Genomic DNA, 25,855 nt, shown 5'->3' with positions numbered 1-25,855 from the left:
TGAAAAGGCATTTATTTTTATATTTGCATTGCTCACTTCTGAAGTGCTGACACATGTTCTCGACTAGCTACCTCAGGGCAAACCCAATCACATCATCTCTTCCAGTCTTATTTCTATTTTAGCATGCAGAGCTGCATTAAAGTACAGATTTGGGCTGAAAGCTGCATTAGTAAAAAAATAAATATTTGAGGGATGGAAAACAATCTAGCAGTTACTATAGAGCAACATTCGAACAAAAGCCAAACATGTCAGAAACATACCAAGGCAATGCTGATGTCATGCAACAGTACATTTATAATCAGGGCACTGGGGACTTAGGGTTTTCCCTGTGAGTTTTTTTAAATTAAAACCAGATACTCTAGATGAAAAACCTCCATGCATTAGGTGGCTTGGAATCCTACAGAACCAAAAGGTGCTATTAATAACAGAAAAAGCACATGTTTGCTCTATAAACAGGTTTCAGAGTTCATTTAATGACTTGCACAGTATAGAGGATCCGAAGTTAAAGGTACCATGGACCAAAGACTATTTGTAAGACAAAGGAGTTTGACAAACTGCTTGTACAATTCAGCATATATCGCAATGCAAAGGGAGGAAAACATTGATAGATGCAGCCAAAAGAAGTAGGACAGATACAAACTTTTCATGTGGGTAACTTCCTGAAGAGGCACACGTTGAAACTTTCAGACAAGTTTCCTGTGTTTATTTACCGCTGCTGCATTGAAGACGACGTGACTGTGTCCATTGAGAGACTTGCATGAGCTGGTTTGCTGCAGCAAGACCACATTTGTTCCTAAAGAACTCACACAACTTGCCAGTCAAAAAACAGTTGTTTACCCCTTTGGTCAAACACTTGATCTTGAGCTGATATAACTAGATCTTTGGAGAAGGAGCTAGTCTTCCAGCATCCCAGTGATCATTATGGGCACATTGTACCTACTTCACCTGCTTTGTCAGGATAAATGCTCCCAAAATCTGATAAGTACAAGATAAGCAATTGCATGAGCAAGTCTGTCCTCACTCATGAGAGGAGGCCACATTAATGCAGATCTTCAAATAGAGAACCAACACAAACCCTACTTTTGCTCACATGTTCTAGAAAGCTTAATACAGCTGGACAAGAAGGCTTACTGCAATCCTTCACGTGGCACTACAACTGCATTTTTACAAGCCTAGCTCTCAATCCAGCAAGAACTCAACTTCAGAACAGAAAGATACATAGAGAATAGACACACAGGGAAGCCAAGAACATCTGTCAGTTCTCAGGGCAGGCAGCTAGGACTCCTGGACTATAAAATTAATTTTGCCCCTGGTTTATTGAGCCTCACGAATAAGTTGCTCTTTGTACCATGGTATTAAAGTGGTTTTGCACCTCCTCCATCCACTGGTAATCTGTATTTCTGAAAGGACTTCGAGTCAAAGCTTTTTCAAGCGTTATTTTAGTCTTCACTGAAGTTGCAACAAAAGTCATTAGCAGTCAACGATAGACCTGAGTCCATGGTGCCATCTCTTGTTCTAAACGGAAGACAGACCAAATGCTTCTACCTCCTCCCTCCAAGGAAGCTTGTAAAGCTGTTTGTAGAGGACTGACGTATGAATCTAGGCCCAGCCTAGGTATACCAATACAGCATCCTTGCAGTTTGTTTGTCAGTCCTTTGAGATTCTTGGATTAGAATGCACCAGAGAAGCTGAAGGCTCAATTAAAAAGCCAAACCAACAGTTTATGAAGACATAAAAATAGTTCCAATGAATGGATGAGTGAACACCACCATTTGATCATTTAATTTCAATTTGATTTCTTATTAAACATCTACAGACAAATAGGGTATTAAGGGATGTGATTAATCCCCAGTTTGGATTCTGTTAGTTTCAGAAAAGTAAGATTCACACAGCCTCCACAATTTCACAGGGCTGTGTTTTTTAAATCCAGCCTTTGTTATCTCCTGCGTTCTGGTGGTGTCTGGGGACAGCAATTCAATCAGAACGGCACAAAGCACTACGCCAACACACAGCAAGAATTACAGTTCCTGCCCCTATAGATTTTACTGTCTGGTTACAGAGTTCAGACCTGCTCCTGCTTAAGCTTAGAACTGTCTTCATTTCATCTGTCAAGTCTTATAGTTGATCATTCATCATTCACACACATCCAGATCCAGAGCTCTTCATTAGCTCTGGACGGCGCAGTGCGTCCCAAGAATCCCAGGACAAACCAGGGGTATCAGTAGCTTTGACGTACGATTCTTCTGATCATTGCACTGATTGGCAAGATTCACATCTTCATAAGGGCTGCATTCTATGAACAGCTTATAAATCTCCGAACAGCACAACAGCTATATTTTCAAACATATTCTTATTCCAGCACGTGTCTCAAACGATCCTTAAAACACAGGCTGACACCTATGCAGCTCCACAGAATATCTGCAAGGCTAAAAATATTTACTATCAATCTTACTGACTGTTAAAACAAACACCTCAGAAATGGCAGTAGCTTTCCACCACTTAGACACAACTCGAGCCTGGTGCTCCTTCGTAGCAGACATCATCTAGTTCTACAGGAAGGGGGAAGCCTGACGCAGGAACTGCCCTCGAGAGCACCCTCCTGTTCTGATCCTTCAGCTGACATGCAAGTACGTTCATAAGCAATTCTGTAACTCAGCTCGGGGGCAAGAACAAGGCCAAATTTGTTCTTGCCTCTGCCACCCAGCAGGTTAACAAGAGGGCTGCGTTACAGGTTTAGACTTTCCTTTCCTGTTGACTGTGGCCTCTACAAGCTCTTTGCTGAACCAAAGTGCTCCTCACAAAAACGTGAGCAGCAAGCATTAAAATCAGGTGCATTACGAACAAAAGCACCCATTAACCTGCTATTCTAACTGGCTTTCTCTGCCCTGAGCTTTCATCCTCCTTTCACGCTGCATCATGTGAACTTGGACACCAGTCCTACACACTTAAAATCACCATGGTAAGTCTCATTCCTAGGTAGCCTCATTTTCTTCCATTAAGGCCAGCACTTCTAGACTCAGAGAAGGTTAAGCCAGGGGATGCATGTTATTTATCTGCCAGTCTCCACGGCACAACGCTACACCTAGCCTTGACCCAGAGTGAAAGACAGCAGTGCCATAAGCACTTGGTATAATATAATTTCTTAGGGTGTAATTGGTACTGGTCACACAATGGATACATATAGAAATAAAGATCTATTGTAAGTACAGCACATTCCAGCATACTGGCAATATTATTGTGCACAATGATTCATTATTCAACGACACAATTGTGAAAAAGACAGGCAATAGTTCACAAGTGTCACCATAATATATATGTTAGCAGAAACAAAAAAAAAAATTCAAGAGAAGGCTTGCCACTGCCTTGTCCCTTGAGTTCCCATTTACAGTAGCGCAAAGGGAGGTTAACACTATTGTGTACTGGAACACTTACAATTGCTTTGTTAAGCAGTTCTGGCACTCAAACAGCATCTCCAACACCTAGCCATTTCTCGCCAGCACAGCTCTCCAGATCAGTAACCAAGAAGGGCCAGGTAGATTTCTTTTCAACTTTGGGAGTTTGCTGCACATAAGGTGAGCTCCCAGAGACTGTCTTACAAACTTCACAGGTGCCAGTATAAGCTGGACCCATGTATAGCATGCTACTGGATAATTTGCAAACAACAGTCAGAGGGGATAGAAAGTGATCTAGAAAGTAATTTCTAAAGTTTGCACCTTCTCTGTTCCCGTCTGCCTTGAGTTCTTCTATTCCTTTCCACAGCATCGCAGCTGATACCAGCACAGGTGCCCAGCAAGTGCGAGGGGTATTCTGTCCGAGATGCCTTTATTAAGGTTTTACGCAGAGACAAGGCACTCATGGCTGGCTGCTTGAGAGCCTACATACAGTAAGTCTGGCAAGTCAAATACAGTTCCTCATGAACAAGCATAATAGTGGGGTTTATTTCACCAACATTTGGGACCAAACGATGTGCTGTGGAAAGGCAGCAGCTGAATGAGCTTTCTTCTCAGCCACAGGGCTTATCTTCTTGTCACAGGACACAGCAAAATCACTTGGCCACTCATCTAGATAGAGGTGACAGTCTCCAGTATTGTTCCCTGCATCACCTTCTGGGTCATTTTTGGTAGAGCCCTCAGAACAGGATAAAGCCTTTTGTTACTGACCGCATTTGTGGAGTCAAGTGTGGGCTGAGGGGGCTCAGACAACTGGCAAGGGGAGAGGCCCTGTGCGATGTTCTGATAGTTCAGCTACAGCCACCATGTTCAGACTTCAGCATGCAGCACCTTTATGAACAAGCAAAAAGGAAAGTGCATAGCATGCTTGCTTAGAAACAGCTCTCTCCTACCTCTCTGAGTGTGCTAGATCTCTTCCAGAGTGCACTAAATTCTGCTTTTCTGGCTTACCTCTGACTGCACAGACTGGCTCCCAGGAGCCGTTGCAGTCAGTGCCTCTCATTCACTCTTTCCACATCTCCCCTCCTCGTATCTCGCTCAGCCCCTCTCCTGCACATGCCCCTGTAAGCAGTGGGATAAGAAAAAGTTTTTTTATTGTTTATTTTTATTCGAACCCTTTGGGTTTATTTTTGTTTCACACTCCGCTAGCTTCAGGGCACATCAAAATCTGGAAGACAGCTGTACGCGTTATGCCAAGTCACGGCTGCACTACAGCCTCTGCGCACAAGTTAATCTGATGCAGAACTACAGAGCTTCATGGCTGCACTGCTTCCACAGGGCAAGAGACATCCAAGGAGGTCAGAAGCATTCGTACACTTCCAGTATCACACTTTTATTCAATGGCCTGGGGGCCTGCCAGTCTGCAGAGAAAACAGGCACAGCCAAGAGTTTGCCCCAGGCATTTCTGCTGCTGCACATCTACGGTAATTCCAAGGAAGCCAGTATATCCTGGCTTCATGCTTGGCAGACCTTACAGCAGGATCTGGTCTGACTTTCGAGGTGCACTGTATATCTATTTTTAAATGACCTGAAAGTAAGGCAGATGTTGCTACATTCTTCTGATGTACCCCTGCAAACCATAACCAAGGGTTACCACATCCAATCAACTCACTGGCTGCATTACAAAGCATAAAGCAAGAATTTCTGATAGAGCTGCACTCTATCCCTAACTCAGTTTACGTAACATTTACTAAAGTTCCTAAATACAGTGAAGGGAGACAGAAGCCGAGCAAGCAGAATTTCTTTCCATTAGAGAAGGTTATACAGCTCCTGCGCTACAATTGTGGGAGGGCAAGAAGAGGACAGGGGAATACCTTAGGAAGAGGCTCAAACACACACAACCATTGCCATTTTTGCCAGTTTTCCATGGTCTGCTTTCCTTCTGCCTAGAAAACTAAGCTTTCCCTCTCGGAGTCATTACTGGGGCCTAGATAGGCAAGTACCTTTAGGACATGAGAATCTGAAATACAGAGGTGTTGGTCAGCCCCTTTCGAAGGGTCAGCACTCGGATCTTGCACAAGGGCACCGGGTCCATTCAAACAAATATCAATATATTCCTACAACAAATAAGAATGAGTTTTAGTAAGTACTGTTCTTATTATTCCCTGCTCCTTGCAGGGGGGTTGGACTAGATGACCTTTGAAGGTCCCTTCCAACCCTAACCATTCTATGATTCTATTTGAACTTGTTAATCAAGGTTTATATTCATGCTTTGATTCTTCCTTTGGTTTCATGAGATTAACTTTCATTTTAGAAAAAAGGTTTTGCAATCATCACCCCCAGTCACAGGACTGTACTGTAACGCAGGTCTCCTTTCTGGCTGTTAGTGACCAAGACTGAATTCTCTGCTTTTAAGTGCCATGCAGAGCTGTGACCCTGGGAGTCCTGGCACACAACGACAGCGCCTTGTGTCACCCCTGCTGAGGAAGCCTGCAATGGGAGCAGATTGGATCCACGTGCCTCTCCCTAGTTGTGACCACTGACTAGATGGATAATCCCTTCATGGGCTGCTGCTCTACAACTGCAGTGCAGCAACCAATCCAATCTGAGAGCCAGAACCAGGCCCAGGGGGATAATTCCCCTCCTACTTCCCTACAACATGGTGAAATCTACTTGTTTCCATAGAAACAAATCAGTTTGATGTCCACACAGCTCCTGCATCCCTCACTGCTGTGCATCTGCCCCAAGCTGCTGAGGCTGAGAGATTTTAAGCAAGAGTCTACACCTGTAGGTCAGGAAACAAGAGGTACTCCTGGCATACAAAACCAGTCTCACCTGAGATGTCATTTGCTTCAGTTCATCTCTACTGTGAGAGAATTAATGAGGAATATCCTTCCCCTCCTCCATTTTGAGAGCTGACTTATCTGCCAGATCCCTCCCTGCTACTTTCCTGGAGATGGGTCAGCCCAGAACACATGAGGACGTATAACACAGATGGGAAAGAAAAACAGGGCACTCCAACACCTCAGATGTACTTGTGAGCCAATTTCTTCTTTGTATTTTTGCAGGTAAAAACTGCAAGGGGATTTTCTTGTTTGGAACTCTGCATTTTACTGTGGAGGATTAGAGAGTGGTACAGCCTACAGTGCATTGCCTGATCTCAAAAAGTCACTGCCCATTATAGCAAATGTCACATTGACTCCAGGCTGCAATGCTGGGGAAGGAAAGTCTTGAGAGAGCAGAAAATTGCAGCACTGCTGCTGTGCAGCTTCCTCTGGGATCTTTTGGGTAATAGAAAATTAACTCCTGGATCTTGCTTGCTGCCTTGGGATATTCAAGGCAAAGAATAGCACAGCACTGATTCTACATGACAATATCAGGAACTCAAGGGAATACGCAGCCTGGTGTATCCTGAATGCATGTGGCAGTAAGGATTCCACATCTGTAGAAAATGCAGCTTTGATTTCAAGAATTACAATCCCAGGAGAAAGAAAACAAAGCTGATTTCACTCATTTTAAAAAACCAAGCATAACACCGGGTCTGGGTAGCAATACTAGGATTCAGCAGAAAAGTAACCACAGTGCTGGCTGGGTCCAGAGACCTCCAGAGCCACAGGTATAAGAAATATTGCACTAGCATGATGTATTCTCCACCTCAGCAGCTGTAAAGCAGACCTTCCTGTCTGCCTTGCTGAATTTTCACCATCACAGCATGAAAGCAAGGTTTCCTTTTGCTCCCTCCAAAGGATAGATACCTTGGCAAAAAGAAAAAAAAAGGAAAAGTCATGCAGGTTTTATCTCCAGTATCTCCCTGGAATTTCCAGCCAGTATCCAAGAGAACAATACCAAACATCAACAATATTCTAGAGCATCAAATGAGTCCAGTCCTGATAGCAGTAGTGAAGAAACACAGGGTTTTTTTATGGCCATAAAGGTAAAACCATGACCCAGCATGTTTGTCTCTTTCTCAAGGTGCACTGATCTGTCATAATACTGCAGTAACACTGCTCTGCTTTGGCACAAACAAATCTACCACAAATCCTGGCTTCGCCGTAACAGAAGAGTCACAGCCCTGAAAAACATGACCTGTACAGCACCTGCAACTTGAGCTGGGAGAAAACAAAAGGACAAGTTGTACACTAAAACTCTGGGACAGGACCGGCTGATGAAAAAGCACAGCCACAATAACACCCCAGGATTAATGGATGCTACAACCGATGAGCAACAGGCTGACCTTGCTATTTCTCGCCACCAGTGTCTGAATCTGTCCTACCTCTCTGGAGTCAGGCTGCAGTGAGCCTAGACTACAGGCTGTCCAGCAGTACAGGCTCTCCTGTGTTCATGGACACCCCTAGACTGTGCAGCAGTAACAAATATTCAAGCTATTCATCGCATGGAGACTGGATAAAAAGGGGGTTATCCTCATTTTTGCACTTCTTCAGAGAAGCAAACCAGGCCCTGGCAATGGCAGACTCAAAGATACCAAATACTCATGGTAAGCATCATCTTAAGATTTCTTGTCAAAACTCACCACCTCTGGAGCCCTGGCATTTGCTGCAAGACCTAAGAGAAGAACAAACATAGCTCAGGGCACACTTCATCACTGCAGCATGACACTTCCTCTGCTCCCAGAGAGCACTATGTGCTAGAAAAGGAGACAGCTCCCCAGAGCCTGAATGCCATCAAGGGTACCAACAACTGAAAGTTCATTGGAAATGGAAAAATCACTTTGATGAGCCTGCTAACACAAACCAAAACAGAAGCTGTATGAGGTACAGAGGTCGCACCTCCAAGCCATGATGTCCTATTAGTGGTCAGATATGGGTAGTGGGTTTATAAAACTGAATGTGTGTATCCTCATAATTTATCTTGGGTCAGCAGTAAGGGGCAGAGTGTGCTCTGGATGGGGAGGTAGGCTGCTTCCCTTCCAACAGGCCAGGCAGCAAGGACAGAGTTCTGTGGGGTAACAGAGTTGTGCCGCACCCAGGCATCCTGACCAAACTGTCAAAGGTGCATGGCTGTCCTGCAGAGGGAATTTAAGATGCCAGTTTATATCTCCACTCTGCCTGCAAAAGTATGCAGGAACAGTGCCAAGCTTCTTGCTATGCACTGTACCTCTGCAGTTTCAGATATAATTAGGATCACCCCAGCTGGAAACATGGTGCAGAGGCACTGCTGCTCAAGCCCTTGCAGAAAAACAGCAGACTGACTGCTAACACCTCTAGCGCAGAGCCAAGTCAGAGGCATTAAACTCTACTTCAAAAACCACACAAGACATCTCCATTTCAGGCTATACCAGAATGGTATGGTTGGATCAATAGTCCCAGAAGAGATGAGCTTTTGACCTCCTGGCTGGTTCCAATGTGTCTGCCAGAGTCCTTTTGGCCAACCAGTGGGACAGCACTTCTCACGTCCCAGGGAACACTTCTCTCTGGTCAAGTTTGGGCAATGACCATAGGAGGAGATCAAAAGGCAGGTTTATGTACAGACACACATCCACAGAATTTCTGAAGGAGTCCACTTCTTCATGGAAAACTTTTAGGGCTTAAATTTAAAAAGTTGAGGAGGATTAAAATTGCTGTTGTGGGTATTCTGAGTGTATAGCAAAGTTGTGGCATAGTGACCTGAACAAACAGATCAGTCTCTCAGTCTTTCATGCCTTTTCCTATTTTCTGCAGGTAAAGGGTTTATCTAAATCCCTTCCCCTGGTATCTTCCTGCCACCCCTTCAAACCAATACATCAATACCTAGTAACATTTGCTTTTGCCTGTCCAGGTGTCCAGCTTGAAGCCAACTTTGCCAAAGAGAAGACAGCAAAATATGAAGTGCTAATGCAGTGTCTCACTTGTTCTTTTGCAGTAAGTCTTCTTTAAATACCACTCTTTCAATAGTCTACACAAACTCATTCAGGAAATGAACCTCATTCTCCAAGATGAGTTGGGGTGCCAGGTAGTTTGCAGGCCTGGCACAACAAGTACACCTTGTACGAAGAGGCATGAAGAGAGTAACGCCTAGGAACAAGAACATCAAATCAAAGTAGCACAGCCCAGAGGGAAGAAGTAGATTGCTGGGATCTCTGCTGAGAGCTGCACTGATGTAGGAGAGGTGACCTGAGTTTCAGCACTGGAGCTGCAGCACCAGCTCTGCAGTGTGACATGCCACACCCCAATCCCTGAGGGTGTTCTGCAGTTTGGTACGTACCAATCTTCTCCTTACCTCTAGCTAGAACTTCAGTGCGACTGATCTTCTCTCAAGGCCACTACCATGCTCAGGCAACTCCCAGCTATTCATAGAGGAGCTTCTATTAAAAGTAAAAGCACAATCAGCTTAAGAAATAGCCAGAGATTACTCAAGAGATCACAGCAGCCAGAAGAGAGAAAATCTAACATGTATTAGAATCAAGGGGCCCCATCCTGACCCAGAGCAGTGTAAGTTCAGGATAAATCATAAGCAAGTCAGTGGAGCTAAATACCAGCATAAAAACTGTGAGGGTTAGAGCTTTTGGTTTTTACTGGCTTAATTCTGAATTAACAGGTCATCAGGTGTATTTCCCTGCTCACAGAGTTGTTCCTGGCAGGCAGGCAGCAAATGGACAGTTATTTTCATTATAAGCCCCTGCTTTTAGAGGTTTATAATTACTGAGATGAAGAGCTCTCGGAGCTGAAACAGCCTGTTAATTTGTTGTCAGAGCCCTCAGCCTGGTCCTGCATAACTTACACATGCAAGAGCAGCAAGAAGGCAAAGAGGAGGAACTGAACAAAGACTTAAAGATTTTTACTTTTAGGTACCTCTTTCCTTGTTCTAAGAAATTCAGCAGAGCATCCCCCATCCCTGGATCTCCAAAGCAAAGACAATAGTTTTTCCTAGTGCTCTCCAGGGCAAGTTAGCTCTGCTGCAAAAACATTTGCAGATGTTGAGAACCAACTACTCAGCATCGCTGTAGACTTCTGCCTATTGATGCTTTGAGAAAGGGTCTAAGTAGCTGAAAAACTACTCTGAAATATGGCTGCAGTTTATGCTCAGCTTTTATACACCATTACAGCAACACTGCCTGGCTCTTTAGCCAAAATCCTCAGCAATACCAGTTAAATATCAGCTATGTCCTCTCTCAGACATCCCACATACTACACTGGCCACTCTTACACCAAGACTGTTTCACAGCCACAAAATGACAGTCCTGGCACAGTCAGACAGATCCCAGCAGTTCTCATGTTTGTTACAGCAGCATTAACTCCTCACCCTTTGACACAGCTGCAACAATGCAAACTGGAGCCATAAGAAACAGGAAAGGGACTGTTAAAGGGGACTGCTGAGGTAATATGTTATTAAAATAGTATTTTCACCCCCCAGAGACTCATGCTCCATTCCCATCTCAGTCACAAGTGAGGGACGGGGTTTATTACAAATACCATTTTGTATAATTTATTGTTCATTGTAACTGCAACAGAAGTATTTCAGCAGAGCTTATAGTTGGGACTAAGCCCTGATTTTCAGGAAAGGAAGAGTTGACAACGCAGGTCTTAGGAATTCTGGGATTCTTTAGACTTGTCTTCAGGAGCACTTTCGGAAACAGCATCTTTTAAAGAAAAAAGCAGCCTCAAGCATCCATGTTCGAAATTGATGTTTTCAATACAAAAGCTACACTGCTCTTCTGTTAGCATAATTGCTGCATCCAAGGCTCTAAGAAAAGCCACACAAGTCACAAGACTTGCAGAAAAGTGGCAGAAGTTGGCAAGTTTGCTTCCAGTCAGCAAGACACAGCTTGAGGAGCTTGCATAACGTCTGCTTCCAAGATGCTTCCAAAAGCTTCTTATGCTGAACTGCAAAAAGCTACTGACCAGGGACTGAAACACCATCTCGCTCCCATTTGGTCACAGCTGGGTCTGCCAAAGCTTTCAGAGCATCTACCATGGCAGAGAACAATCAGAGACACTGTTAGATTTCAGACTCTGGGCTCGTTCTTCCCGTACTGTGCCTTGAAGGAAAGAAGAGCCGTTATCTCTTATAGTCAGCACCAGCCTAGGAGCTGTGACAAGCCTGAAGGTCATGCAGGAAGCAACCATCAGCAACTTAATTGTCCTGTCTGCTCATTTATATAAAACAGCTTAAAAAATTACCAAGCCACTTTACATTGAATTGTTATTAAAGTACTCAATATTAGGACTTTGAAAACAAAAAGCTGGATGTTAATACTCTCACCTGGAATAATTGTTTAAATATCTAACATGAGATGGTGCCCCCAGTTGCCAGTCACAGTGTTTGACGCATACTCTTGCCCGCTCCTCAGTAAACACAAAATGTTGGCTCAGTCCTCTCTTCATAGCCACCTCAGTATTTACAGTAGTTAGTCCTGAGCAAGACATCCAGTTCTCATGATGAAACTCCACCAAGTCACTCAAAAATAAACATGATGCACACTTTAAAAGGATCATAAACAAATAAAGAGGAAAAGGCTTTTTGGAGCTTTTCAGAACCAGCCCTGCCTGCAGTCTGACCACCTCCGGGCCTGATGAGACCATCTGAGCGTTTAAAGTCATAGGGACAAAACCCCAGGCTCATTCCTAGGTAGCACTGCATTACCTATCCCTGCTACACTCAAAAATTTAAGTGCTACCAGCTCTCCTAGTGCAGCCTCTCATCTCCCGTTGCTTTCTAAGAATACCCTGACTCCTCAAATCCGGTATCTGATCTCTGCTAGCAGCCAAAGGTGGCTGCATCAGTCCCAGTCTCGCTGCAGAGCAGACCTAAGTAACCAGCAACACTGGGCAGGCCTGGCTGCACGACCAGCTAACGCTCTTGGACCACCACTTCTGGAGAGAAGGCAGGTCTTCCGAAGGGCTCAGGCAGACATCACTGTGTCACTCCTGCAGAGTTCTAATTCACTGTTAGGAAAAATAGCTTGCTTTATAGTTAACCTTTTAGTGTTATTTCAAGTGTCCATTAACAATGAATGTGCCTGCCTGCCTGTTAACAGAGACAATATTCCTTTACCTTGAGCTTTCACTGTCTATCAGTATGTGCGAAACCAAGCCTGAGATCAGGAAAAGAAAATTTCAAGTGCAATGAGAAACTGTCCCACTAGTGAGCTATTTTCCCACCATGCATGACTAGATTTCATTTTTTTGGACCAGATTTAGTTTTAGCTCTCCTCCCAACTAGCAGTACTCTGACTCATACAGTTACAGATCTTCGAGTCCAAGAAGGAAAGTATTACATCCAAAGTTTTTTGGGTGGATTTTTTTTTTTTAGCAAGGAAGTAGGTTTACCCTGTATATTACCAGTAAATTTCCTTTCACAGACACCACCTCAAAACCAATTTTACACTGGGCATATAGGCTGAAGACTATATGCTTCCAGGTGATTGCCTGCCACCTCTTCAGTAAGCCTTCTGGTTTTGCCACCGAAATGCACTGCCCAAAACAAAAATCTGGCTCACATGGGTGGAGCACACATGGGTTTGCTCTTGTCCAATAAATTTGCTGCTCAAGGCATCACAATAAGTTTCACCCCAGTACATAGATCACAGCAAGAACTGTTTTCTTGATTAACTTACGCTAAGTTGTCAACTTCTTCCATTTCTCCTCAAAAAGACTCATCTTAAAGATGCTAGTAAATCCTTACTCAGAAGATTTTTTACTCACACTTGTACAGACAAGCTAAAACTTGGAAGTTAATTACAAAGCAGGGGCATTCAGTAATTCACCACATCAGGAAGGGGATTAGCTTCCTGCCTTAGAAGAACATTTTCGGAAGCTGCCTCAGATACGAGGTGCTACAGACTCCCACACTTTCCTATTTAAGTCCAGCAGAGTTCTGCCTGCTCAGAGCATCTGGAGAAGTCAGGTTCAAGGACCTGACTTGGCATTCCCAGCTAGGTACTGGTTCATTAAAATAATCAATAGCCTTTAAAAACAGAAGTCTGTCTTTGTTTTGCCTTTTTTTTTTAACAGTGTGAAAAGTTATAAGCATGTGGAGTTCTGAGAAACAGTAACAGCTGACAGTTTTAGCACAGGGGAATGCTTTTGGGAATTTCTGACCTCTCTACCCCACTGATTTTGCAAGTCTTTACAGCCCTATATCACAGCATACTGTTTATAGAGCCAACACACAGAAAACCCACACTTACGTATCTCGAAGTACAGTAAGGACTAATTAAAGCTGAGGATGCTTTAAGATTCCTAACATGAATATTATCATAGTAAAAAGGAAGAGTCCACACTAGCAAAGAAGGCATCCTCCTGATCTGCCAGCTATCAGGTGATGAATCCTAGCAATGACAAGGCAACCTGTCATTTTCACACATCAGTAGGTCCAGGCAAGCGCCAACTTGCACAATACTGAGCATCCGCTTCCAGAGTGGAGGTGCAGCTGGCCTCCTTTCCTGGGTAAACTCTGCCATCATCTGAGACGTGCCATAAGGATCTCTTCCTAGTGAATATAAGGCTAGTGAGCAGTTACCAGAAGTATGAGATCATCACTAAAGAGTTAAGCTGAAGAACACAGTCAGACAGCAAGATCTGCAGAGAACATTTAACTGCTGCAGGAAGTAGAGAGGATTAGACTTTTAGTTGAGACAACTGCTATAACATTAAAGCAAGCAGTCAAAGGACAAATACAGGCAGATACTGTACCTACAAACACTGAGATCCGTGCTATTTTTCCCCTTACAGCCATCCATGTTATGTTTTAACTTAATTATGTATCTCCTCCTAGCATTCCTCCTCCCACAAGTGTTTGCTCAGAGCTGTACAGATTTCTCTTAAGTTAAATTATTTTACCTTGTGGTCTGCTGTAACACATTACCCATTTCCCCCAGTGCTCCCTATTTTCTTCCTTCTCCAATTAATCTGAGATGAAAATATGTATTTTCTTCACTGAAAATCAAAGGCTTGCTAATATTTGAAAGACTATTATTTGACCACAATTTACTTCTCTAAATAGCAGAATCCTACTCCTGGCTCTTGCACCATTCCTCTGCAACCCTGAACAAGCCAGTTCTCAAGCAATGCCTATGCCTTTAACCTGCAAATGCACAACTGCACTTGATCAGCTCACAGATGTATTTATCACACAACAATTAAGGGTTCATGACTTGCAATTACTCTCTCTGCCAGCACTCTGGGCATGTAAATGTATCTCAAAGTAGAACCAAAAACCCACCACAGAAGAAAAATATTTAAGGACCCCTTTTATGGCCAGAGCAGAGCAAGTGAGTTTAAAGCATCCTGTTTAAATTTAAATCTGCCGCTAAAGTATTGCATTGATTCTCAGCATTACCCCATACAGCAGACATCCTCAATCTGTATATAAACACAGCTATGATTTTCAGAAGATTTAAGCTCTCAGTTCTCTTCATAGCACTCAAGCTCACAAAGCACGTACTACAGCAGAAGCCTAAGCGACTTAAAAGCACAAAGATCACTGACAGAACAGTTTACCTGCAGTACCTGAGCAGGCCAAGTATCTGCATCTCTGTATGCATCCCTACAGGATCCTTCACTTCTAGATAGTTGCTACATATTGCTGTTGGCCTCTGAAGGTGTTTTGCTGGAGAAGCTTCCCATAACAAAGCAAAGTACGTGTTATCAAAGAAGGCATTCCCTCACCATAATCTTGGAAGTGTAAGTATTTCTCTAGATGGCTGGGGAAGGTTGAAATACGAAGGTATTCAGTTGCTCCTCAAAGTCACACCTGAAGTCAGACTAAATCCTGTGGCTTCAAGATGTACCTTTGCATTCTCAGTATGTGACACCGCAAGGCAAAGACAGTTGCAGCACATGCTGCCTGGCCCTTCTCCGGCTTTTTCAAGGCAATTACCGTAGCCCAAGTACCAAGCTTAATAGCTACTTATTCTTACCACTCCCGTAGGCATTGCGATGCTGCATTTTCCCTGCTTTTACTCATGCTAAAATTTCAGTTTGATAGCAGTGGCAAAGTTAGCCCAACACAGGTGAGTTTAGGTCCATGCCCGCCTCTAATTTCCCTCCAGGCAACACACAAACCCTAGCATGTACCATCAGAGCCTGGTGACACATTGATAAGTATCCCTATTTCATTTGGGACATAAAAGCTCCCAAGAGAGAAGGATGCTTTCGGGGTAATGCTCAGGTGTGGGATCAAGTAAACCCTGATGCACTTCCCACAACTTTGGCACTGCTTAGCTCCCTCCATCAGAAATAAGATGGTTTCACCTCAAGTCCTTCCACCTACTGTTCCGAGTCCTTAGTCATTGCCTCCTCAGCAGCCCCCTTAAACCATCTGTTCTCCAGAAGTCGGAGGTGCCTTGTTTTCTCCATGAAGAGCAATACAGCTGTCCTAACAGGGCTGAGCTGCACGCTGCCTTGGATCAGACAAAAGGACAAGGCACGGACAGTTATGCAGTCATCTGAATATAGAACAGTGCTTTCAGTTTTTCCCATTTGTAAAGTAGAGATAACAGTAATACTCCCTCAAATCCAAATATTTGTGTAACAGTGCTCTGAGATCTTAGGATTAAGAAAAATGAAAAAAAAAAAAACAACCCACTTATATTTGTTATTTTCACATGGCAAAATACGAGTGGCATGACTATGGATGATTTTACAAAAAGCTTTGTGGGCTGTCTGGACATCCCCTCTTCCTGGTCCTTTGGGCTTCAAGGGGAATCAGCACATACCACATGTTTTGTTCTTTTTATCGGACCAGTTTTGCTGGTACTGCTGCCTGCTCTAAGATCTTCTAATTTAAGAAAGGTGGTAGCAGGGAAGTAACAGCATCATAACAATGGACTAAAGGACCCCTGAGGTCCCTTCCAACCTGAGTTATCCTACAAGTGTATAACCACACCACAGGAAATGCCTGGAGCTGACCCAGTGAACCTTCCTTCCAGTTCTGGGGCCCAGAAGAAACCAGCTTACAAAGAGATGTATCACCTGTCTGGCTTCTGCATGGCTTCTCTCATCTCTTCAGCAATTTTAACACCATCAGCCGGTATCCTAGTCACCATGCTGAGTCCCCGGCAGCAAAAGCACACATAGCAGCCACACTGACATCTGGTATTATAAATACAGGCTCTGCACTGTTGGATAATCTGTTAACAGCAGAGTAAGTGACACTGGAAGAGTAATTAGCAGCAACTAGTAAGTCATCGCATTCAGGAGGAAAAAATAATATATATATTTGTTTGGCAAGACATGCAACTAAGCTTTGATTGCAGTCAGCATCCCTCCTCTGTGCTTTGAGGCTTCCAGCATGCGTGGGATTCAGTGCTACTGCAAGGTGCCAGCAGCAGCCCTAGACTGAAGTCCTGCACAGCCACAGCCTAGGTCAGGCAGTGAGGGCAAGCGTGCTGCCCTGCTGTGTGAACATGCCTTGATGACAATCTGAAAGAAGCCCCACAGGTAGTGAGTGGGGAAAATCAGCCCTGGCAGGGCCTCCAGCCCCTCTGCTGAATTGTCCCCCATCAAGTGCATCAGTCAGTACCAACTGCATCAGCATTTGTTCTTTCACAGATTTCCATCCACTCAGAGAAACTCATCAGCACGCACATTCACTGTGCGGCGAGCAGCTGCTGAGCAATAGCTGCACCACCATCCTGGTATCAAGCTGGAGCAGTGACATATGTCATGTCCACACAACACCAATAACTGTATCTGTACACAGTAGGTCTACGGGCAATTTCTTCTTATGCCTATTCAGACAAGACAGCCCCTATCACAATCACATTGAGGAACCATGCTTATTCTGCATACTATTTCCATAGCTTATTATCACAGTTTCCAATACCCACACAAAAAGAAAAGAGACTACACATTACAGTAGGGCCCCAACATTATTTTAACAGGACTGGGTTTTGCAGCACATACACATACATTCTGTGGTAAGATGTCTCAGGTTACCAGTCTCTAAACTAGCCAGCACTCAAGGGTATCAAATGGAGAAAGACCTCTTCCCTTTGACATATTTTCCATTTCCCCTCCAATTATTTCCTCTAAATGCTTTTCTACAGACAAGTCTCTCAGGGGACTCTTCATTATTTCATTTTCTAAAAGCCATGACACTAACTTGCTGCTAGAGAGAAAACTGATGGGACACAGTGAGGTCACAAGCTCTCCTGGGACAGGAGTCATCAGAAAGAGACAGAAAACAATTTAATTCATTTGCTCTCCACCAGGCAGATAAAATCCAAGGTTCTCAGTTGGTACCAGTGGAGATGCACACCAAGGATGAATATATCCCCTTCTGTTTGCTCAGCCTAAAAGAGAGGGGTGGTGTACCCCGATACACTGACTGTCCTTCAACAAACCCTCCCCTGGCCCGACAGCCATACATTATATATTACGCCACTGCAGCGCTGACTGCATAGATCCTCTAAAAAGGATTTACGAGGTTAGACTGACAGTACTTAGGAAACATGAAAACAGCAGAGCCAACAGGTGAATCTGTTTTGCTCATATGCTTCAGGAGACCTATTTTCCCCTCTTAGAAAGCTACAGCCCAGCAAGTTTTTCACTTTGGTGGCAGGAATCATTTTCTTTATGTGCCTATGGACAAACAAGCAGATCTTGGTCTGTGACCTGAGGCTCAGTAAAATGTGTTCCTGCAGTGTCCTTCCCTTGGCATGGTTCCCGGCATCCCTGGGGGATACTGCATGGACTGTTGGAAGTTAGCTAGAAAGGATCCCAAATTCTGAATGTGTATCTATAGCAAAGGGAAAAAAAAATAATCTTATTCCGAGCATGCTTGCTTTGCACCAGATACAGCCCCTGTGCCTTATCCCTAGTACACACAGCACATCCTGCACTCACTACTCAAGGCTTCCCTTGCACAAGTCCAGAATTTGGGGCTAGTCACAGCTAAACAAGCAACTCACACACACCGCAGACCCTTCCAACAGTAGGAGAGCTTTATAAGCCACCCGGCAGCAAACAGCTTAAAAGAAAAAGTGGGGGTGGGAGAACGACATCCAACAGATGTCACAAATGCAGTTTGCTGAGAGAGAAAAACCCACGCAAGCATCTGACCAGGTACCACAGCAGTCGCTGCTTTTAAAACAAGTCACCAGCAACCTGCATCCCCTTCACAGCACTAAAAAAAAATACCTTGATAACGAAAACCTGTATATCACCGCATGTAATTAATTAACAAGGCCAGAAATAAGCTGAGGAAGAGCCCTCCTCCCCAGGTGTTGTGTATCGACGCTGAAGCAGACAACCAGGCAGCACGGTCTGCAATTTACTCAAGTTGCAGATGATGAATGCGAAGGTCAGATGAAGGGAAGGCACACATCGCCTGTCACAAAATGGTAGCAACCCGAGGATCTGAGCATATAGGAGAGAAATAACCCCGTCCTTCCCGCAGCCTCCCCGCAGCTCCTGACATGGCACCCGCGATGGAGGACAGCCAGGCAGGGCTGGGGGAGGGGGACGGAGCAGATTAAACTTAAACACCACCCACCCCCCCCCCCCTCCGCAGCGACAACATCCATCTCTGAGCCGCGCGTTGGGGGCACCTCGGCCCGGCGGCCCCGCACCGCGCCGGGGAGGGGAAGGGGCCGGTCCCCACTGACATTTCGGGACCCCCCCGTTATGCAACCGCCGGGGCTCACCTCCCGGGGGCGGGGGGGGGGGGGGGGGCTTCCCGCCGGCCGCGAAGGTGCGGCAAAGGCAGGGACCCCGCTGCGGAGATTCCCCCCCCCCCCCGCCCCCCACCTCCGAGGCGGGGAGACCCCTCCGCCCCTCCCTGTCCCCGCACCGCAGCGCTGCCCTCGCGCCGCACACGCGGCTCCGCCGGTGACCCGCACCGCCCGCGCGCCCAGCCGCTATGCCCGCGCTTCTCCCTGCGTGCGGCGGCTCCGTCCGCGCGCCGCACTGTCCCCGCACCGCGCTGCCCGTGCGCGCGGCAGCCCTGTCCCCGCACCGCGCTGTCCATGCAGCAGCGGCTCTGCCCGTACCCCCCCCCCCCACTCCCTCCCGCAGCCCTGCCTGCGGCGGGGTTCCCGCGGGGACCCCCTTTTACCTCCCGACGAAATTCTCCAGCACGGAGCTCTTGCCGGCGCTCTGCCCCCCCACCACGGCGATCTGCGGCAGGTCGAGGTTGGCGTTCTGCCCGATGGCGGCAAAGGCGTCCTGCAGCCGGTTGACCAGCGGGATGAGGTCTTCCATCCCGCGGTTCCCCATGACTGCGGCGCGGCACCGGCTCCTCGCACAGGCGAGCTCAAGCTGACCCCCTTCCCGCGCCCTGACCGGTGGGCAGCCCGGCTCTCGCCGCCCTGGCCGGTAGGTACCGGTACCACCGCGCGCCCCTCGCCCAGCTCGACGCCGCCCGCTCCCGCCCGGGCTCAGCCTCGTCTCAGCCCGCCCCGCCGCGCCTGCAGACAGTCGCGCGCCGCCGCCAGGGGGCCTTAAAGGCGCCGGCGCCGCGCTGCACCCTGGGAGATGTAGTCCAGGCGGGATATGGAGGGGCGCTGAAGGGTGGTCGCCCAGCGGCAAAGGCCTCTTACACCCACTCCTCTGAGGCCAGGGATGGCGGCGAGATCTGCACCCAGAGACGGGCCAGCTCGCTCCCCTGAAGCCAGAGCAGCAACGGCTGTCCCCAGGCTGTGTGGTGCCATGGCCTGTGTGTGGCAGGTTAGCACACAGGTAAGTGGGCCACGAAGGTGATCAAAGGGCTGGAGCCCCTCTCCTCTGAGGCCAGGCTGAGAGAGCTGGGGCTGTTCAGCCTGGAGAAGAGAAGGCTCTGGGGAGACGTTAGAGTGGCCTTCCAGTACCTCAAGGGGGCTGCAGGAAAGGTGGGGAGAGACTGTTCAGTAGGGCTGTTGTGATAGGACAAGGGGTAATGGTTTTAAAATAGGAGGAGTTGGATTCAGATTAGACATTAGGAAAAAATTTTTTACACCAAGGGTGGTGGAACACTAGCCCAGGTTGCCCAGAGACGTGGTGGATGCCCCATCCCTGGAAATACTCCAGGCCAGGTTGGCCGGGGCTCTGAGCAACCTGATCTGGTTGGAGATGTCCCTGCTCCTGGCAGGGGGCTTGGACTAGAGGACCTTTAAAGGTCCCTTCCAACCCAAACCATTCTGTGATTCTACGGCCCAGGCAGTGTATGGGTGCGGCCCAGTCAGGGTGCCCCATGGTTCAGTCAGTCGGTGTACCGGCCTGGTTCAGTTGCTGCACCTGTCCATGAGCTGTACAGCTCAGTCACCATCCCTGTAGGGTTCAGTCACTCTATCCATGCAGTTTGGTCAACGTACAGGTATGATTTGGTCAATGTACCTGTATGGTTTGTTTACCACACCTGCACAGTTTGGTCTTTACACGCACACGGTTCAGTCAATATACCCATGCAGTTTGGTCACAGTACCTGTACAGGTGGTTGACACGCCTGTATGGGAGGGCTGTGTACCAGGACAGCACTTGTGGAATTGCCAGAACACAATAAATACTTGATATGATTGAACTGGAGGCTGGTAAAAACATTGCTGCACTTCTGCTGCTTCATCTTCATTCAAACATGGATGAAAAGCACATCAATTTCTGTTTATGGCTGTAAAAGAGTCACTGTTCCTGTTGTTGCTATGTTTGTTTTACAGAAACGCAAACAAGTACTTCATTTTATGTACTTAGATTTTAGTTTTTAAAATTGTTTGTCTACAATAAAGAGGAAACTGATTGATTTTAGGCTTTTAAAAGGGCTGGGTTTTTAATAAGAATATGTGAGGCCATATTTGATTTGAAAGAACAGCAGTGAAAACAAGTGTTCAGAAAAGAAGCTGATGGCTAGCAGTGACTCAGGAGGATGGAGAACGCCGCATTTGAAACACCTCTCAGTTCCTGCTACCCGGTGCTCTTGTTCACAGCTCAGAGAGAGCTGGGGGTGGTGGGGGAAAGGAATAACGAAAAACTGCAACAGATTTTGAGCTGTATGTTCTGTTTTAAACAGCAACTTTTTAGTTATTATGATTCTAAGGAAGACTTCACAGATGTCCATCAAACGTAATCCATGCAAAAATACCTACCTGGGCGTTCAGAGAAATGGAACAACCACGCTGAGGGGTGAATTAGCCTCACTGTGTCAGTGAAGATGCCCAAGGAAAATGCTCTGAAAACATCACCAGTGTGCAGGTAAGAACACTGAAGGAAGAGAAGGGAGCTGCTCCATCTGTATGGGTAACACCATTGCAGGGCATACATGGGCTCTTTTTGGGGGCTGCCAATGCTATTTTTTTCCTCTCAGCAAATTGCAAGAAACAAGCTTAAGAAACCCAATATAGACTATGGATAAAAGTCTTTGAGTGTCTCTACAGCCGTTTGGATCATTTACATTGAAGGAACCTGGAGAAAAAAAACATTGTTTTTTCCTTCAGAAGTTGACATCTGCTCCTTGTAAGAGGTCACCACTAAAAGAACAGTGAAGAGTATCAAAGACTTAAAGAATGGTGTCACTTTCCTCCCTGGATCAGAGACAATGCTCAGGGAACTTCAGACCATGAGGATTTTTTTTAAGCTTTATTTGAGGAACCATAAAAATAAAATTGTCCTTCTCCCAGAGGTTGTGGTAACCTGAAGCTCACCCACACAGCTCTAATTTCAATACAGAGGCAGATTGCCCAGCTACACCACTGCAATCATCTCACATAATTTAACAGCTGTACTAATAAGCCTTAATGACCATGACCAGCCTCACCTGGGGCTTCTCCCCACACCTGTGGGCCCAGGAGCTCTATTTAAACTCAGTCCAGGGCCATTAGTCCTTGTTGAACTATGGAAAAGTGCTAGTCTGGCTCTGTAGCCCTGTGTACTTCTGGTGTTCTTGATTCTGATTTCAACTTGTGGGCTGATTCATTGGGTCTGTGTCTCTGCTATGGATGATGACATGACCTGGTCCTTAATTCTGGCCTGCAGGTTGGTGTCTATTTCTGACCTTGGACCTGCCTCATTGCCTTATGCTCTGGACTTTTTGTTGGACCTAGACATCACCTTTGGTCTGTTCTGCTTGCCTCCCCTCCCTTGGGTGCTGTGGGATTGGATCTTGGTTGGCAATAACCTCACTAGTTGTGGGATTTAATTCTCAGCTGCTGCTCCCCCTAGGGAACAGCCCTGCTCTTGCTGTTCCCTGACAATAGCAATAGCTGCTTAGCTAGAACATAAAGTGACTTGACTTGTGGCTATCAACATTTTTGTTAACAATAGAAACAGCAGCCTGCAAGTATTGCGTTCCATTCCCTACTTGGTATTCTAAGCAGGTATTTTGTTCTGAGTGAGTCCCCTTCAGTCCAGAAATAATAATTCAGTATTATAGGACTTTCTGGAAAGCCTAAAGTTATGCTAATATATTTGTTTTGGGAAAGGCTTGTGAGAAATATTGGAAGTACAGTATGTCAGCAGCTGCTATTGAAAACTATAGGAAGAAAAAAAGAGTTCATATTGCCTGTTAAGGAGCTGGTACAGCAGAAAGGCTCAAGCAGATAATCTTTCCGATGTTCTCTGATTTTATTCTTCTGTGAAACTAGTATGTAGTTCTTGGGAAATGTGGTCATTGAGCGTTCTTGATCTAACTTACTGCAGTCTTAAAGGACAAAGTGCACTGGAGGCACGGGAGGGAGTTAATAGGTTGCTCTCTAGGTAGACGAGAAAGGAAGAAAAGGGGTAGCGGAAGTAGTAAAAAACCTGCAGAAACATTGGCAAACTTTACATAGATTTATCAGCAGATCAATATTAGTGTAAAACTGTGAGATGTACAAAATGTGCTGCTGCTTCCCCTGTCTTGCAGAGATGCTTGTAAGCTAATGAGACTGGAGCGTATGCCCACAGCGCTACCCCTGCAAGAACTCATTAATATCGTGGGGTCTATCTAAACGCTTCTCCAGCCATTGTAATCACTCAGAGACACCCAAACTCGAGCATCAGAGACAGGAAGGCTTGTTTTTTAAGAAGCTTTAGAAACCTACACCTCCCATTGATGAAAAGGAGAACTGCAGGCCCTCACTCACTCCTAAAGCCTTCCATTTTCTCTCCTGCAAGAAACAGAGTTGCAAGGATGTGAGTAGCAAACAGGCCTTCTGATTCCATAATACCCCCCTCCTGTGACTTAGGCAGCAGCATCTAGGAGTTACAGGAGGAAAAATAACTATGTGATCATCCTTCATGGAAATACTGAAAAGCAACAATGTCTGTGAAATAAAAAATAATTTTATAAACTGGAGTGGACAGGAATTTTTTTTTTCTGCTTTGGTAGAAAAACTTAAAGTGTGAGCATAGAAAAGCAGGGAGGATGAGATATTTCTGCCCCCCACCCCAAGTGCTATAAATATTTCTGGATGTACTTTAACACGAATCCCTAAAAATGCATGTGGGCATAACTATGTATGGCTATAAACACAGTTTTGTACACTGATTTTGTCACCTCATGCAAATAGAACTCCCAGTTTATTTAGCATAATTAGAAATAAACACTCGAATGCTGGATTCTGTCCCTTATTCCTTGCCCTTGCAAAAATAACACATCCAGTCCTCTGAGGGGGAAAAAAAAAAGGAGGCAAAAATGTTGAATACAATTAGCTTATGATTTTCCCGCTTATCTGCAAACTGTTTCTCTTTGCTCCAGGTAGAGCTCTAAATGTTCAGAACATTTCACAGTGGATCATGAAGTGGATGCTCCTGGTCCTTTGGGTTCCTAAGAAATGTTTATAAGCACAGGTAAGAGTTTAAATTGAATGTTTGCAAGCAGAGGTTGGACTCTAAGTTCCATAAAATCATGGCTAGGATCATCACTGTCTGTATAAACATAGAATGTATTATACAGCTGCCAAATAGTTAAACTTAATTAAAATTAACCTGTTAAATTGTTTCTATCTGTGTATGCAGCTTTACATAGTCCTATATTTTTTTAAGAATCTATTGTATAGATGCTTAAATGCTACTGTAGTAGCAGTGGTACCATAGTAGCATCATTGATCTCTCCTTGTATCATTTGCTCAGAAAATAAGTTTCTCTCTAATGTTCCTATGAGTTGAAAAAGCTATCTGAAAGAAAAGCAGCTTTTATTTTTTATTTTCAAATATAGAGCTTTTCTTTGTAGAATAAATTAAATAAATGTTTCCTCAACATCTCTTCTGAGATTTCTGAAACAGGAAATTAGCTGCACTGCTCTGCAAATCCCTCAAAAAGAGGTAAAAGAAGGTAAATCTAGAGTATGAGATGCTGGGTCATGTTTATCTTTAGTGTGACTTCGCAGAAGGCAGAATATACATAAGGAGAGAAATAAGCTTGTCCTGGTTTTGACTGGGATGAAGCTAATTTTCTTCCCAGTAGCTGTTGTGTTTTGGATTTAGTATGGGATTTGGTATGTGAAGAATGTTGATAAATACATTGATGTTGTTAGTTGTTGTTAAGAAATCAAGGACTTTTTCCTGCTTCCCAGGTTTTACTAATGTGCAGGTGCAAGAAGCTGAGAGGGGTATAGCCATTATTATTATCTTTTCCTTTTCCTAGTAAACTAACTTTATCTCAACCCATGAGTTTTTCCTTCTTTCTGATTCTCTCCCCCATTCCACCTGGGAAGAGGGGAGGGTGAGCAAGCAGCTGTGTGGTACTTAGCTGCTGGCTGGGGTTAAACCATGACAAAGCTGAATGTTATACTCCATTAGGAAAGAGATCTGGACATGGATGTGAGTTTCAATTAAGATTTTAAGAGTAACAAAGCTGAGTCCTCTGTGCTTTCCACATCCAGTGCAATGATACAGAATAGTTCCTGGAATATATTTTACCTTGCAAGACTGAAAATCACTGATAGAAGCTGATTGGCCATGTGGCAAAATGGATATAAAAACAGTATCTTAGTTTATATCTTGTGAGCCTGCCCTGCCAATCAAGAAATAACAGAAATAGGTTTTTAGAGCAATAGAACAAAGAGTGGGTGCAAATATCCCTTAATGCACAGATCATTTCGCTTTGAAATGTGTGCTACTGCTTTCACATGTGTGAATACAGTCTTCCTCTAGATAAAATAGACATGGAAAACAGTGTAACTCCAGTAATTAATATCAGCTGTAGAATCATAGAACAAACGGTTTGGGTGGGAAGGGACCTTTAAAGCCCACCCAGTCCAACCCCCCTGCAAGGAGCAGGGACATCTCCAACCAGATCAGGTTGCTCAGAGCCCCAGCCAACCTGGCCTGGAATGTTTCCAGGGATGGGGCACCCACCACCTCTCTGGGCAACTTGTGCCACTGTTTCACCACCTTCATTGTAAAAAATTTCTTCCTTATATCTAGCTGAAATTTACCTTCTTTTAGTTTAAAACCTGTTGAGAGCAGATCTCGTGAAACTTGACTCATTTGTTCAATGAACAGGCCCCAAAAGCAGGAGGAAAAAGTGCTTTGAAGCTCCATATGCCTTTTTCTCCAAGGAGTTGGGGAGGTTTAAAGACATTATGGTGAGAACTAGTTATATCCTAGAGAAATGGATGAGTAATAACACCATCCTTGC

General features: G+C 45.1%; 1 protein-coding gene across 7 annotated transcripts in view; it reads right to left on the bottom strand.

Moving 5' to 3' along the window:
• Window positions 1–19,672, bottom strand: part of DNM1 (dynamin 1) — a 66,947-nt gene extending 47,275 nt beyond the window's left edge. For all 7 annotated transcript variants that reach the window (XM_086763702.1, XM_086763704.1, XM_086763705.1 and 4 more), the window contains exon 1: window positions 19,386–19,672. In XM_086763702.1, the coding sequence (XP_086619828.1) occupies window positions 19,386–19,546 (161 nt within the window). In that variant the 5' untranslated portion in view covers window positions 19,547–19,672. The remainder of the gene's footprint in view (window positions 1–19,385) is intronic.
• Window positions 19,673–25,855: the final 6,183 nt, after the last annotated feature.

This window comes from Chlamydotis macqueenii, chromosome 20 (genome assembly GCF_036417535.1).
Source record: "Chlamydotis macqueenii isolate bChlMac1 chromosome 20, bChlMac1.mat, whole genome shotgun sequence".
Taxonomy (NCBI): domain Eukaryota; kingdom Metazoa; phylum Chordata; class Aves; order Otidiformes; family Otididae; genus Chlamydotis; species Chlamydotis macqueenii.
This window is presented reverse-complemented; position numbering and strand designations above follow the sequence as displayed.